Source organism: Furipterus horrens, unplaced genomic scaffold, assembly GCF_987537825.1.
Source record: "Furipterus horrens unplaced genomic scaffold, mFurHor1.1.pri manual_scaffold_8, whole genome shotgun sequence".
In the NCBI taxonomy this organism is placed as follows: domain Eukaryota; kingdom Metazoa; phylum Chordata; class Mammalia; order Chiroptera; family Furipteridae; genus Furipterus; species Furipterus horrens.
Window position 1 is genome coordinate 54,853,958 of NW_028327178.1, and position 17,038 is coordinate 54,870,995.

The following is a 17,038-nucleotide window of genomic DNA, read 5'->3' on the forward strand; positions in this document are numbered from 1 at the left end:
GTTTGTAACTGTCTACTGTATGCTCAGGCTCTGGGGTTGTTCCAGATGGTGCAAACCAAGGTCAGCCTCCATCTGTATCCTGTCTGGAGCCTCTTGGCATAAGCTCTAAGGTGATCTGCAGATGGCTGCTACTAATGCCAGTTCTGGGGCCACTCACAGAGAGGTACGGGGGCTGGGCGTAGGTGTTGCTTGTTTTGAGTAGATTTAGGGAGGCCTGAAGCCTGTGTCTACACCAGCCCTTCATATACAAAAGCTATTATAACCAGGGTAAGAGAGTTGTTTGGGTGGACCCATTGAATGGGGTGGACCTTTAGGTAATCATCAGTGTGGGAGACTTACCAAGTGAGCCAGATTGATGGAGATTCAGATATGGTGCTGCCACACTGTGGCTCTGTGCAGGGGAAGGCTCAGCAAGGGTACAGTGTCCACTGTCTGCAGTTCTGTCTGGGAGGAAGCTGTCCCACAGTTCTTGCCATGATGCCAGACACTTCAATTCCTTCTGGTATACCACTGGTTCCCTTCAAGCTGCCGCCCCGGTGCTGGCCCAGAGGAAATGAGTGAGTAAGTCCGTGTATGGTGTGACGCACTTTAAGAGGAGAGATCTGAGAATCTTGCAGTTTCTTTCACCAACCCAAACCCCACTGATTTTTATTGCCAGAAGTTATAGGGACTTATCTCCCTGGCATTGGAACCCTGGGCTGAGTGGTCCGGTGTGGGTCTGGGATCCCTCGCTCTGGAATATCCCTCCATTTTATATCCACCACATGTGGTTTCGGACCAACTGGTTTGCGTCTCTGTCCCTCTATCCTTACTACTCATCTGGATGAATGTGGTTTAATTCCTTAGTTGTTAGACTTCCATACAGCTCAATTTTCTGATGGTTGTGAGTGATGGTTGTTCTATATTGTAGTTGTAATTTTGCTGTGGTTAAGCTAGGAGACGAGCCACCTTACCTACACCTCCATCTTGACCAGAAGTCAGAAGTACAGTATTCCCTCACTTATCGTGGGTATTACGTTCTAGACTGCACCCTCTCCCCCGCCCCCCCAGGATAGGTAAAAATCTGCAAAGTAGGAACCTTACATTTATTTTAGTATGTATATATATTTTAAGGCTTTATAAACCTTTCCCACACACTTATAAACTGTTCCCAGTCCTTTATTAACCTTTTCCACACTTTTATAAACACTACTTATGTTCTTAAACATATTCTACACTCTTAAACCTATGTAACTTTAACAACATACATATACAGTACTGTAAAATCCTGCGATACAGCAAAAAATCCGCGATAAATAATTAAATATAGTTTTTAAAAATCCCACGATACAGTGAGGCTTTGATATGTGAATCGCGATATAGAAAGGGACTACTGTATTTTATGTTTTTTATATACTTCTAATAGAAAGTAGGTTTCTAGAGAGAAGTTGTGATGTGTCATTCACTCATATCCCCAGCATCTAAAACAATGCTTTGTAGGTAGAGAAGCTCTCAATAAATGTTGAGTGGATTAAGGTACCATCTGTTTAGGAGGTCGGAAATTTATCAACATTCCAGAGTCCCTTCCCCACTCCTTATCCTAGTTACTGTATCATTATACGAATGGACTCTTATCATATGTACTTCTTTATGTTTAGCTTTCTTTACTCAGCATCCTATTTGTGAGATTCATTTATGTTGTTGCAAGCAGAAGAAATTCATTTATTCTCACCTCTATGTAGGATTCTGCTGTATAAGTAAATCATAATTTTTATTGTACTATTAATGAAACATTTGGTATTTTCCAGTTTTAGGCTATTGTGAGTAATATTATGATTATTTTATTATTCAAATTAGAGTCACTCTTTAGTTAATATTTTGCAGTAAGAGTTGGTAACATTTTTACATTTGTCACATGCTTTTTGGTTCATTCTTTTGCTCACACTAATATCACTGTAAGCTCAAGAATTAAGATCATTCAAATACTTTTCAATGAAATTTTTGGTATATGGAAATTAAGAGTGATTTCAAAGTAGTAGACATTTATTGATACTTCACACCAATACTGTTGTAAGCACTGTACTTTATAAGTATTGCTCTACTTAATCCTTCCAATAATTGTATGAGGTAGGTACTAACGTTATCCTCATTTTTCAAATGTGAAAACTGAAACACCAAAAGATTAAGCAGTTTGTCTGAGACATATAGTCAGTGGGACGTGAAGTCAGCATTCTAGACCAGGCAGCCTGACTCCATAATCAGCTTCTCTTAACCATTATACCATGCTATACTCCTATTTTTAAAATTTAGCCATTTTTTACCTGCATTTTAAAATTTATTGAATAATTATTTTATTAACAGTCTGTGAAAAGAGTTTTCAATAAGGTAGGTTTCTCCCTCATAATTTTAATTTTTCTTTTTATCCTTACCTAAGGACATTTTTCATTGCTTTGGAGGACGGGGGAGACAGACATTGATTGGTTGCCTTCTTGTATGTGCCTTGACTGGGGATTGAACCCATAACCTGGATACATGCCCTGACCAGGAATCGACCCCATGACTTTTGGGTCCACAAGATGAAATGCCAACCAACTGAGCCACACTGGCCAGGGCCCCCTCCTAATTTTATAACCTACATTCCGCATTAATCAAGCTATTAACATCTTGCCACACCTGCTTGATTCTCACAGTTTACTTTTGTCAAACAATTTTAAAATAGGCTAATGGCATATTTCACCCCTCAATACTTGAGCACATCTTTCAAGAACAATGACATTATTTTTCACAACCACAACACCATTACCACACCTAAGAAAATCAGCATTTAATGAAGTTTTCAACATTATCCAACATATTCACATTTCCCTAATTGTTTTCAAAATATCCTTCAATTCTGGATCCATTCAAGGTTCACTTGCTACACATGGCTATTACATCATCTTAATTGCTATTCTTCAGTGTAGAATGGGCTTTCCTTTTATGGTCTTCACCATATTGACTCCTTTGATAAAGCAAGGCCAGATGTTCAGCATTCAGGATTTACCTAAATGTTTTCTCATGATCAGATTCAGGCCAGAAATTTCTGGCAAGAACATCTCATAGATGACCACATGATAGCTTTTAAGTAATAATGGATTACTTTAATTAAGAGTACTGGGAAATTATTTCAATTGAAATAGAATTTTTAAAAAATATCTAGATTCCTCACAATTTCTTAATTGTAAAGATACAGATAATTCATTGCTCTTTATTTTTCAACTTCAGTTTAAGGACAGTAAGTGGATCTAAAAATAATTCTAATTTTAGCATATTTAAATTATATTATCTTACATAAAGTTGTTGAAATATTGTATACAGTACTCTAAGATCTAACTTTTAGATTTTCTTTTTCTTTCAATGTTTACAAAGTATAAGTCGAAGCCATTCTGTGAAAAACTGCTTTCCTGGGTGAAAAGTAGTAACTGTGCCAAAGTTATTGTTCTTTCAAGCAGTCATTCATATCATCGTAATGATCTACAGCTTTGCAGGTATGTTTTGCCTTTGGAAAAGTATTTTTGTTATGATTATATTATGATGATTTATGTATTAAAAAGTTAAAATATCAGAGGGAAGGGGGTTTGCAGAGCTGAGTGGAAAATGGTGAATGGATTAAGAAAAACAAAAAACAACTCAAAGATACAGACAACAGTATGGTGATTACCAGAGGGAAAGGGAAAAGGGAGTTTAGAACAGGTAGATGAGGATATGGGGGTAAATGGTGATGGAAAGAGACTTGATTTAGTGTGGTTAACACACAATACGATGTACAGATGATGAAATGAATCCTATAAAATTTTATTAACCAATTTTACCCCAATAAATTCAATAAAAATAAAAATTTTTTACAGTTAAAATAAGTTTTAAAAGCCATGTATATATTCTTACTGCTCTTCCCTGAAATTTAGAAAGAAGAAGGTAAAAGAAAGTCCAGAGATAGGAGGGAGCACAGTTAGGAAGAATCTTAGTTCTATAGTTGGGACACAAGGAAGGCTTTGGTGTAAAGAGAGAGATTGTTTTGGAACTGTTCTTTGATTGTTGATACTGCGCATGGCAACAATCACAGAACTCAGCTATGAAAGAGAAGAAAGGGTATCTAGATTTATTGGTTGATAATTTTTGAAAGGTTGGGTTGCTATTTCTATTTATTTTTATATATTCAACTATTTGTATTTGCAGAAATCCAGTTGCCTTTAACTATAGCTCCCACGTGTGTCAGACTGTATTCTTTCTTCTTTTTTTTTAAGATTTTATTTTTTTACTTTTAAAGAGAGGGGGAGAAACATCAATATGGGGTTGCCTCTCACATGCCCACAACTGAGGACCTGGCCCATAACCCTGGCATGTGCCCTGCCTGACTGGGAATCGAACCAGTGACCCTTTGGTTTGCAGGCTGGTCCTCAACCTACTGAGCTACACCAGCCAAGGCTGTGTTCTCAAATATCTGACAAAGTATCCAAGACATAGAAATAATCTATTTTATTGCATTATCAGTTATGCACCTATAAAATCATGGTGGAAGTATCAGCCAAGAGTATCCTTCAAAACTGGAGCTAATGTCTAGGAATCTCACAATAGGCCTTGTGGCCAGAAGGGAACATAACTGTGGAAAATAGATTTATCTTCATTATGGCGTTGCCTTAGTTTAAATTTTCTTATTTCTTTATACTCTCTCCCAAATATGTAAGTAGCAAGTCAAAGCAATATTCTTTACATTGTCCTTCCATAGACTGCTGAAACTTTGTTTTCCTTGCACAGTAGAATTTGTAGAGAACAAGATAATTTTTGCTAAAGAACTGATTTTTGCCTTGATATTGATATCTGTGAGTTTTTAGAAAGTTAATTGTGTTTTTTTTTCTAGTACGCCCTTCAGATACCTACTTACACCATTCATGCAAAAAAGTGTTCAAAATAAAATAAAGAGCCTTAACTGGGAAGAAATGGAAAAAAGCCCATGCATTCCTGAAATACATGATTCTGAGTTTTGTATCCGTATACCTGGAGGAGGTATCACAAAAACACTCTATGATGAAGGGTGAGCTTGTTAGCCTTTTTGTTCACTTGTTCCCCACCTTCTTTTAAAATGAAAGAATGATAATTGGGAGAGTGTGTTGGATTACTTATTGGAACTTTGAAAATACATTTATAACATAGAAATTACATTCAGGAAAAAGATTGAAATTTGGTTATTAGAGACTAGGTTCCTGTAAAGCCATATTTAATTCTTTTTATGTGCGGTATGTGAGAGATGCTGATACTTGTTCTGTGCAACTCTGTAGTCTTTTTATTATATATATTATTTGTTTGTTTATTTATTTTTAGAGGGGAAAGGAGAAAGAGGGAGAGGAACATCACTGTGTGGTTGTCTCTCACTCACGCCCCCAATTGGGGACCTGACATGCAACCTAGTCATGTGCCCTGACTGGGAATCGAACCAGTGACATTTGGCTCGCAGGCCGACGCTCAATCCACTGAACCACAGCAGCCAGGGCCCTATAATCTTTTTTTAAGTATATTTTATTGATTATGCTGTTACAGTTGTCCCAGTTCCCCCTTTGCCCCCCTCTGCCCGGTACCCCCCTTCCCTCCAGAAATATGCCCCACCCTCAGCTTATGTCCATGAGTCACGTGTGTAAGGTCTTTGGTTTATCTCTTTTCTATACTATTCTTAACATCCCCCTGTCCATTTTATTCCTACCAATTGTGCTTGTTAATCCCTGCACCATTTCCTCCTTATTCCCCTTCCCCACATCCCCGTCCCAGCTGATAACCCTCCAGATGATCTTCATACCTATGATTGTGTTCCTGTTCTGGTTGTTGGCTTCATTTGTTTTAATTTTTCTTTTTCTTTTTTAGATTCAGTTGTTGTTAGATGTGAGTTTGTTGTCATTTTAATGTTCATTGTTTTGATCTTTTTTTTAAGAAGTCCCTTCATTTCATATAATAATGGCTTGGTGATAATAAACTCCTTTAGTTTTATCTTGCTTGGGAAGCACTTTATCTGCTCTTCCATTCTAAATGGTAGCTTTGTGGATAGAGTAATCTAGGTTTTAGGTTCTTGCTTTATATCACTTTGAATACTTGTCAGCCCTTTCTTATCTGCAAAGTTTCTTTTGAGAAATCAGCTGATTGTCTTATGGGAACTCCTTTGTCGGTAGCTCTGTTCTTTCCTCTTGCTTTTAAGATTCTCTCTTTAACTATTTTGCATTTTAATTTTGATGTGTCTTGGTGTGGTCCTCTTTGGGTCCAACTTGTTTGGGACTCTCTGTGCTTCCTGGACTTATATGTCTGTTTCCTTCACCAAATTAGGGAAGATTTTCTTCATTTTTTCAAATAAGATTTCAGTTTCTTGTTCTTCCTCTTCTCCTCCTGGCATCCCTATGATTCAAATGTTAGCACTAATGGAAAAGTCCTAGAGTCTTCTTAGTCTGTCCTCGTTTTTTTGAATTCTTGTTTCTTCCTTCTGTACTGGTTGACTGTTTATTTCTTCCTTATGTTCCAAATCATTGATTTGAACCCTGGCTTTCTTCCCTTCACTATTGGTTCTGTGTGGATTTTTCTCTATTTCACCCAGTGTAGTCTTCATTTCTTTTCCTTATGTGTTTACCATACTCAGTCATTTCTCTGAGCATTCTTATCACAAGTATTTTAAAATCTGTTTCTAATAGGTTGGCTATCTCCTTTTTCCTTAGTTCCTTTTCTGGAGTTATGATCTGTTCTGTCATTTGGTCCATACTTCTTTATCTCCTTAATTTGACAGCCTCCCCATGGTTGCTTCTGTGTATTAGGTAGAGCTGCTGCACCTGTTAGGTTGTAAGGGGCAGAGCCTTATGTATTTGCCAGTGCAAGGCAACCCATTTCACTGCTTTGTGGCACTGTATGTGGGGGAGGGGTCAGAGAGGCAACAATGCCACTTTCTCGGCACTCACCCCTTTTTCAGTCACTTCACCCACTTCCTGTATGTGCCTGGTGCCCCTCTAAATGTTGCCCTGGTGGTGGTTCCCAGAGTGGGTGGGCTTGCGTATGTTCTAGGACCATGGGGGTAAAGGGGCTCTAAATGAACTCTCCTGGGAGATGGGCCGTTTCTTCTGCCATCCCAACCCCCACTGGTTTTCACAGCCAGAAGTTATGAGGCTTTATTTTCCTGCCACTGGAACCATGAGCTTCGTCATCTAACCTGGGCCTGGGATCGCTCCCCAGGTGTTCCTCCTGGCTTTTATCTGCCACACGTGAGTGTGGGACTGCTCATTCTGCTAGCTGCAGTCACTGCCTTGCCACCTCCACCTCACCTCCGCGCCACCACGTCCTTTCTGCCCCAGCTCCCCGTTTCTGCCTGGCTACCCGTCTGTATGAATAATTCTTCTTTAAGTCCTTGGTTGTTAGACTTCCATACAGTTGGACTTTCTGGCAGTTCTGGTTGTTTTTTATTTTGCGGTATTTATAATCCTACTCATGGTTGTGCGAGGAGGTGAAGCATGTCTACGTATGCCTCCATCTTAGCCAAAAGTCCTCCTTTTGTGTATATTCTATAGATAATTGCTTTGTGGTTACTATGATGATTATGTACAACATCCTAAAGTTGTAACAATCAAATTTGAATTGATACCAACAACTTCAATTGCATACAAAACTACTCCTCTAAATACTTCCCTCCCACCCATTATATTTTCATCACAAATTACATCTTTATACATGATGTCCAATAACATAGGTTAATAATTATTTTTATGCATTTGTCTTTTACACTTTTTTTAAAGTCTGCCACCTATCTTTTTCTAATTTATTTATTTTATTTTTAGAGAGAGGGGAAAGGAGAAAGAGGGGGAGAGAAACATCACTGTGTGGTTGCCTCTCACTCGCGCCCCCGACTGGGGACCTGACGTGCAACCTAGTCATGTGCCCTGACTGGGAATCGAACCAGCGACACTTGGCTCGTAGGCCACCACTCAGTCCACTGAGCCACAGCAGCCAGGGTATATACTCCCTCTTGATTGGTGTTAAGAAATGAACATTTCAAAGATCAGTGAAAGGAAAGAAAGAGATTTTTTTTCTTTTAGCTTCTTTTTAAATTGATTTATATGTCCACCCTCAAGCTACCATTAGATTCATAGACACTTAACATAATCTCTATTTTTACCTGCCTTATTCCTTAGCCTCCAATCTCATATTACCTGAGGCTACATTTCGGGCTAACCAATAGACCTTGCTGTATGCTTTAATTCCCTTTGACTTTTCCTTCTTGCTGGGAATTGATATGCCTGATAAGATCATGATTATGAAAAAGGGTAGGGAAGCTGTTTAGAGGGTGACATCTGCTGCTTTTTGGGTTCATGTGTTCTACTCTCCACTCTCCCATTAAGAGAGATGGATGAGGGATGGTTGTGCCTCTAGTGCCCTTAGCAGTGTCTTTAGAAAGTTGGTCAGAGCTAACCCTAGAAAAAAAAATGTTTTCAAATTTAACCAGTAAATCTGCCTCCTTATATAAATAAATTACAGGAGTGTAAACCTAGCATTACAAATTAGGAATTACTGCTTTGCTTGCTTTGAAATCTACATTGTATGACTTTTGCATGATGAAGAAGTTACGATAGTAGTAATGTTACAGAACCCCTGGGCTGCTCCAGTTGAAAACAAACCCATGGGCTCTTTAGTTAGGGGCCCGATTGCCCGCCGCCAAAATTATAACTCTCAATACCAGAGTTTGGTGAAAAGAAAAAGAATTGTTTATTTAACAGTTATATAGATTTAGTTATTTGCGGATTTCTGTTGTTAAGTCTTATGCTCTTTAAAATACCCACAAACACATATCCTTGCCTCCCCCCCTTCCAAACCAGGCTAGTTTTCGGAAAGTCAGAGAAACTGTTTCCCTACTTTCCAAACACAGTTCAGCTTTACCAGCAGCTGCCAATCATTCAATCCTGATTGGGGAGGTCCTTTCTGTGCTGTGGTGCCCTCCAGCTCTCAATGCAGGACCGCCTGGATTCTCAGCCTCCTTGCAAACTGCCTTCTTCCTGCAAACCGCGCAGATCTCCTCTCCTTCTCAAAACCGCATGGCGAGAGCCTCTTAAAGCAGCCCGGAGACCCCTTCTCCAAGCCACATGGAGAAGGCCCCTTCACCAAGCCACGTGGAGGGAGCACACGGGAGAGCGAGAGAGCGAGAGCCCGAGAGCGCGAGAGCGCGAGCGCGAGTGAGAGCCCGAGTCAGAGCGCCAGAGCGAGAGCCAGAGTGCCAGTGAGAGCCAGAGCCCGAACGAGAGCTTGAGAGAGTCCCAGAGTGAGAGCACAAGCGAGAGTCAGAGCGCCAGAGCCAGAGCCAGAGTGCCAGTGAGAGCCAGAGCCGGAACGAGAGCTTGAGAGACTCTCAGAGCGAGAGCACGAGCAAGAGCCAGAGAGAGTCTCAGAGTGAGAGCCCGAGCATGCCAGAGAGAGTCAGAGCGAGAGACTGAGAGAGTCTGAGTGCCAGTGAGAGCCAGAGCCGGAACGGGAGCTTGAGAGACTCTGAGCCAAAATGCCTGCAGCTGCCTATATATCCCTGACTGCGTCATCCGACGCAGTGGGCGCCGCAAACAGCTCTGACCATTCACAGAACCCTACGTAGGCTCTGTGTGCTTTCTCCATACCGTTCCCTGGTTCAAGACTCCTCCCATCTGCCTGAGGCTTTGGATGCATTAAAGCCATTTGCATAAGAAAGACAGTAGCCACCAGCCTCAGGCATGTGGAAGCATTTGAAAAGCTGCTTACTTCTCCCCATCCCCCAGCAGCAAACTCTGGGGATTTTTGGACTCCCCTGTTTCTGTAACAGTAACAGTAATATAAGTGGTAGTAAAGGTAATACCAAATTGAGTTTCAATCACAATGGCAGCGTAGGCAAACACAGCTCACCTCTTTGCCCAACTGCATCAAAACTACAACTGAAATATAGAACAACCATCAGCCAGAACCATCAGAAATTGAGTTGAATGGAAATCTGACTACTAAAGATTAAAAAAACCACATGCATTGAGACAGGTAGGAGGTGCACAAACACAGAATGGGCTTGTCTATCAGCCATGTGTGGTGGAAAAAATTCAGGAGGGATATCTCAGAAGCAAGAAATCCCAGCCCCACACCAGACCCTGTCCAGGCAGGGTTCCAGTGCCAGGAAAATAAGTCCCCACAACTTCTGACTGTAAAAACCAGTGGGGATTGAGTCGGTGGAAGAAACTGCTGGAGCCTCTAGCAGTTCATCTTAAGGAACCCACACGCAAAATCACCTAGTCAGACTCCCTTTCTCCGAGCTCCAGCACTGGGATAGCAGATTGAAAGGCAACAGTGGCATACAGGGAGAAACTGAAGTGTCTGGCATCAAGCCCAGCAGAGGCTGTTGTGTCTTTTCTAAACCTTCCCTCTACAGAGCCAGCAAGCTAGTGCCATATCTGAGACTCCTTCAGCCTGGCTAACACTGTTTTACCTCCCTTGGAGATTCCCAGAGACTCTGCCCCACCCAACCTTGGGCCCACCCAAGCTGATTTTCCATATGAATGGCTGGTCTCGGCTCATGCTTCACAACTTCCTAGGTCCTATCAAACAAGTAACAGCTGGCCTTAATGAATTCCAGGCCTGGCACTACCAGCAGCCATCTCAGACTGCTACTGCTTTATAGCTCAGGCAGGGTGCCCTAGGCAAAACACAGGGTGCTGACTTTAGCCTGCACCACCCAAGAAATCCCAGGGGCAGTGTACCCAGTGGACAGCTACAGACCACATTGGAGCACCACCACTTTGCGCCTGCACAGCTGATCCTTCACGGAGGGCTGAGGTTGGTGGTCAGTGTGCACAGCCAGTCCTTGCAGCTGACTGGCCTGGGTAAACCCCATTGATCTTTGACCAGCAACCAAGGCTCAACTACAAAAGGAGGGTGTACTCAACCCACACAAAGGGTGCACCTCGAGTACCCAGCTTGGGTGATAGGGGAGGCTGTGCCACTGGACCCCACTGGATGTCTACTACATTGGGCCAGACTACCAAGACACAGAGTCAGAGCAGCTCTACCTAATATACAGAAACAAACACAGCTAGGCTGCCAACTTGAGGAGGCAAAGAAATATGGCCCAGATGAAAGAACAGAACAAAACTGCAGAAAAAGAATTGAAAGGGAGATAGTCAACCTATCAGATGCAGAGTTTAAAACACTGGTGATCAGGTTGCTCAGAGAAATGATTGAGTACAGCCACAAAATGAAGGAAGAAGTAAAGTTACACAAATATACAGGGAACCAACAGTGATGGGAAGGAAGCCAGGATTCAAATCAAAAATTTGGGACAATAGGAAAAAATAACATTCACTCGGAACAGAAAGAAGAAACAAGAATTGAAGGGGCAAAAAAGGGAGATGATTAGGAACCTCTGGGACAACCTGAGACGTACCGACATCAGAATTATAAGAGTGCCAGAAGAAGAAGAGGAAGAGCAAGAAATTGAAAATTTAGTTGAAAAAATAATGAAAGAAATAATTTGGTGAAGGAAATAAACATACAAGTCCAGGAAGCACAGAGAGTCCCAAACAAGTTAACCCAAAAAGGACCACACAAAGACACATCATAATTAAAATGCCAGAGGTTAAAGAAAGAATCTTGAAAGTAGCAATAGAAAAGCAGATAAGTTACCTCCAAAGGGGTTCCCATAAGGTGATCAGCTGATTTCTCAGAAGAAAATTTGCAGGCAAGAAAGGGCTGGCAAGAAGTATTCAAAGTGATGAAAAGTAAGGACCTACAACCAATATTACTCTGTCCAGCAAAGCTACCACTTAGAATGAAAGGGAAGATAAAGTGCTTCCCAGACAAGGTAAAGCTAAAGAGTTCATCATCACAAAGCCATTATTATATGAAATGTTAAAGGGACTTATTTAAGAAAAAGAAGATCAAAACTATGATCATTAAAATGACAACAAACTGATGGCTAACAATTGAATCTAAAAAATAAAACCAACAACAAACTAAACAAACAACCAGAACAGGAACGGAATCATAGGCATGGGGATTATTTGGAGGGTTATCGGCTGGGAGGGGGAAAGAAGAGTTGGGGTAAATGGTGCAGGGATCAAGAAGCATAATTGGTAGGAACAAAATAGGGGGATGTTCAGAATACTACAGGAAAGTGTGAAGCCAAAAAACTTACATGCAGGACCCATGGACATGAACTAAGGCTGAAGGGTTGAAGGGAAGTGGGGTACCGGATGGAGGGTGGCAAAGGGCAAGAAAATTGGGACAACTTAACAGCATAATCGATTAAATATACTTAAAAGTAATAGAAAATTATGCTCCTGGTACTTGTTCTGTATTTTATATGTTTTAAGTTTTTTAATTCTCAAAACCATATAGATATGTACTTGTATAAACCACATATTATAAATAAGATAATTGAAGAGCAATGTTAAATAACTGCTAAAAGCCACCGTGATCCTATAGTGACAGTGGTTGGGTTTAATTCTATGCATTCATATCCCATTTTTTTATTGTTCTATTACGTTGCATGCCACACTGGTTTAAGGGAAAGAAGAAAAATGGGGTGGGGGTGGAGGAGTAGAAAACAAAAGGAGAAACTAAACAAAAAAGAAAAAGAAAAAGCCATCTGGATAGTGAGTGGCATGGCAGAGCCATGAATCAAACTCAGCATCTGGCCCCAAATCCTGCACTTTTTAACCACTTCACAGTAGGGTTTAGCACTGATGGTCCAGTACCCAACCCAGTAAGCTTTATTCTTTGTCTAAAAGTTGAACCTGTTTCTTGTTATTTATAATTAGTTATACCTCTGATTTCTTTCTGAAAATATTTAAGAATTCTATGTCAGAAATGATATAGGCATTTCAACCCCCCCCCCAGTACTTGTTTTGTTTATCTCTGCCCACATCATTCCAGCTTTCTCTTTTCCCTGAACACCTTCACTGTTCTTATTAAAAACATCATTTCCTTCCACTTTTCTTTTTCTTCCTAGTCCATTTGTGTTTTTAATTCTCTTCCAGCCTAGTTTATTCCATATAAACATATCATATATCGTATATCATTTCAACTATTCTCTTATCACAGCTTAGAATCCCTGCCTACCTAATCATTCTCTGCACCTGCCCTGCAAACCACCAGCGTTGAATCATACGTTTCATTCAAGCCACATTATTTGTGGCATGGGCTGCTATATTAGCGTGCTTGGGTGGCCATAACAAAATACCGTAGACTGGGGGCTTAGCAGAAATTTATTTCCTCACAGTTTTGGAGTCTAGAAAGCCAAGAGCAGGGTGCCAGAATGGTTGGGTTCTGGCGAGGGCCCTCTCCTGGTTTGCAGATGGCCACAACCTATGAGGTCTGTTTTATTGTGATTCCTCTTTTATAGATGAGGAACACTAAAGCCTTGATTAACTTGCCCAACATATCTGCTAAGTGGCAGAGCTAGAATTTGAATCCAGGTACTCTGTTCTTGTTCCCGTTATTCCAAACTGATTCATTTATTAAATGGATAAAATTTTAACTTTCTAAGGGGTTGTTGTAGTGATTGAATCATAAAATATGCAGACATTGCTTAGCACATAATAATCACTCAATAAATGTAAGAAGTAATAATAAGGGCTTTTTCCCTTTTAAGTATCTGATCCACAATTTTTCTTCGGTGTGTATCTTTCAGTCTCTTTGCTGTGTAGCTTTGGAAAATAGCTGTTTCTACAGTAGGTTTTGGAAGTAGATCAGAGCATACCTTATGTTCTATTCCCAAGGATAGAGGGGTCATTTTTCATGTTGCCTTGGTGTGAGGCACAAATTTGCATATGCCTATCGTGGACATTACATGGCTCCTAGTCCTGTCCCTATAAACAGAATAATATCTGGGGCAAGGGAGATGAATAAGTAACCTTATGATCGGGCATCTTCTTGCCTAAAACCTGGAAGATTATCCTAGCTATAAAAACAGACACCCTGGAATCAGCATCTTGTATCAGAAGAATACTTTTTTTTTTTTTTTTAATTTCTCGTAGCTGTTCTAAAGAAATCCCAATGGCAGTTCTGCTGAAATTTGTTTCAGAAGGAGACAACATCCCAGATGCATTTAGTCTTGTTGAGTATCTTAATGAATGGCTTCAAATAATCAAACCACATGTAAGTTTTCCTTCAGCTTAAGCCTCTGATTTCTTTAGTTATGTGTTCATAAATTTGTATTTTATATGGTATATAAGTAGACCAAATAAGTAAAAGTTTATGTTAAATATAAACATACCTCCACATAAAATTTAGTTTAGCTGAATTTATGAAAGGAGGGCTGTTAACTAACCTGTTGTCTACAGTTGTTTCATTAACGTTAATTTTCCAAAAAAGGGAAAACTTAAGTACTAAATTGTAGATATTGTTCATGTTGCATTTATGCTAGACAACTTCTTATAAGAATGAACAAGTACTTTGGATTTTTTTTAAGGAAACAAAAGGTATTGTTATGCAGCAATACTGTAGCTATTGAATAGGCATTACAATTAAAATAATATTATTAAATAATATAGAAATTAGCCTTTAGGCATAACAGAAATCCCATAAGTCTGTTTTATATGGTAGATAACTTTTTCTTTTTTTTTTTTAATACCCTATAAGATATATATTGATCCTAGAAAGAAGGGAGGGCAAGAAGGAAGGGAAAACGAGAGAGAGAAAGGAAAAAGAGAAACATCGATGTGAGAGAGAAACATTGATCTGTTGCCTTTCATATGTACCTTGACTGGGGATCAAAGTCACAACCTTTTGGTGTATGGGTCAATGCTCCAACCAACTGAGCCACCTGGTCGGGGCAGTAACTGTCTTTTTTTATGCATGCTTTTGCTAAGAACAAATTGATACACTCATGTAGCACTGATTTTCTTTTCTTTAATAACCCCTATTTCTTTTTAATGTATTTGATGGAATCTGTCCACAGCCCTTCTGGCATATCTTTATGATTTGAAACTTGAAAGAAATTTATCTTAAATTGACATAAAGACATAGAAATGTATTACTTTGTTTTTTCTTACAGTAAAACCCAGCTAAAAGTGTCATAACCAAAAGGGACCAAAAAAACTAGAGAAGGGGAGGTTTCATAATACTTACATGTTAAAGGTGATTTGGAGGTAAAGATGAATGATTAAAATATTTTGTTCTTCAGTTACAGTGTGATGACCCCACAACACCTGCCTTGCCATGGAAAATGCCAAGTTCTTGGAGATTACTCTTCGGCAGTGGTCTTCCACCTGCGCTTTTTTGATCTGTTTCTAGTTTTATACTTATATCCTAAGACAATTATGTCATGACATAACTGTTAAATGACTGTATAAAAAGTTGTATTATGTAATGTATTAGAAAATAAATATGTACTATTCACAGAAAAAATGAATTAGCAAAAGATTATTGTCACTATGCTTTTCATCATATGCAACGAATGTTAATTTTGTACAATGAAATATTTCCTATATAATTTCATGAAATGTATCTTTAGTTTTTTTAACTCAGACTTATATATTAGTTTCCTATTTCTGCTATAACTCATTACTACAAACTTAGTGGCTTAAAACTATACAAATTTATTACCTTACAATTCTAGAAGTCAGAAGTGCAAAAATAGGTCTCACTGTACTCAATCAAGCGTTAGCAGGTCTGTCTTTCTCTGGAGGCTCCAGAGGAGAATCAGTTTCCTACCCCCTTCCAGCTTCTAGAAGCTGTATTCTGACATCCCCAGTTCCCATGCCCTACCCCTCCCCGCCACCTGCAGCTGCGTGGGAGATAACAGGGTGCTTCAAACTGAAAATAAACTCACGTTCTGCTTTGATCAGCCCATTGCACCTGCAGTTGCCAGATAGCCAAACAGCTGACAAGCTCAAAACTCACTTTTTCTTCTCCCTGTAAAGCAGCCCTCTTCTCCCCTAGAAGGTCGGAGTCCTGACCACCCGTGGCAGGGCTCTCTCCCTGCTTGCTGATTCTCCCAATAAATTTCTGTTTTCATGTTCACTACGTCTCAATGGTCTGAGGGACTCTGTTCTTACATTTTGGTGCCAAAACCTGGGATTGGGCCACCGGCTCGACTGGGTCTCCTGAGTCGGACTTGGACCCCGAGACGGCCACAGTCCTTGGACACGGAGTCTCTCAGATCTCCATGAGTTGGCGGCTCGAGCATCCCCTCTGGCTTAATGACCCCATCCGTCCCTTTTCTCTGACCCCTTCCCTGACTGCCATTTACTCTCAGTCAACACTGGTTATCGGATTCACAGGTGCGTCTTTGCCTCCGTCTCCCCCAGTGGTTCTGTTTCGTGGTCTGAGACCACTCTGGGCAGTTCCGCCCTAAATCTGAGTGCTCAGTCAGAACCACTCCCAGAGTCTCCTGACTCCTCAGGTTAACCCAGATCCACTTTCTGTGGCCTGACAACCCCTGGGGACACCCTGGATGACTCAGTGTCTCTCCTGCCAGCCTTAGCCTCTCCACTCTAGTCAAAACGGGGACGCTTGTCTCGACGGATTGTGGAGCCGAAAATGGCTTGTATTCACCCTTCTTTTTCTCGAACTCACACTAATATCTGTCACCTTCATGGGAATCGATCCCCTTGTTACCCAGTGTTGGCGGCCAGAAAACGGTGCACTCGACTTCAGAGTCCTCACAGACCTCAATAACTTCCTCCAGCAGTTGGGCAAGTGGTCAGAAAACCCTAAGCTCAGGCTTTCTGCACCCTTCAGAGCAAACAATGTGAACAGCTCACTACCCACCAAGTTCTCCTTGCCCAGGAAAAGCCGCCTTCCTCTCAACCCTCTGCACCCCCTCTAACTTCTCCTTCTTCCTTGGACACCTTCGATTCCGCTGACCACCCACCTCCCTACGACCCTGCGCCAGACGCCCTCTCGCTCCCTTCAGAACCCTAGTCACCTGACTCCTCACAGTCCCCAGCCCCCCAAGACCCCGGACCTTCTCCCCATACTCGATCCCATGGGCCCATACCTACCTCCTCTTCCCTGGCTCCCTCCTCCTCCAATGAGCCTCACCCTTCTGGTCTATCCG

At 40.9% G+C, this 17,038-nt stretch overlaps 1 protein-coding gene across 2 annotated transcripts in view; it reads left to right on the forward strand.

Annotated features, from left to right (window-relative positions):
• PSMG2 (proteasome assembly chaperone 2) overlaps positions 1-15,999 on the forward strand; it is a 37,938-nt gene extending 21,939 nt beyond the window's left edge. Inside the window, exons 4-7 of one of the 2 annotated variants that reach the window (XM_090285849.1) lie at positions 3,388-3,506; positions 4,877-5,050; positions 14,013-14,133; positions 15,161-15,999. In XM_090285849.1, coding sequence (XP_090141975.1) covers positions 3,388-3,506; positions 4,877-5,050; positions 14,013-14,133; positions 15,161-15,259 — 513 coding nt within the window. In that variant the 3' untranslated portion in view covers positions 15,260-15,999. The remainder of the gene's footprint in view (positions 1-3,387; positions 3,507-4,876; positions 5,051-14,012; positions 14,134-15,160) is intronic. The other variant, XM_090285850.1, reaches the window with a different exon arrangement.
• The last annotated feature ends 1,039 nt before the right edge of the window (positions 16,000-17,038 follow it).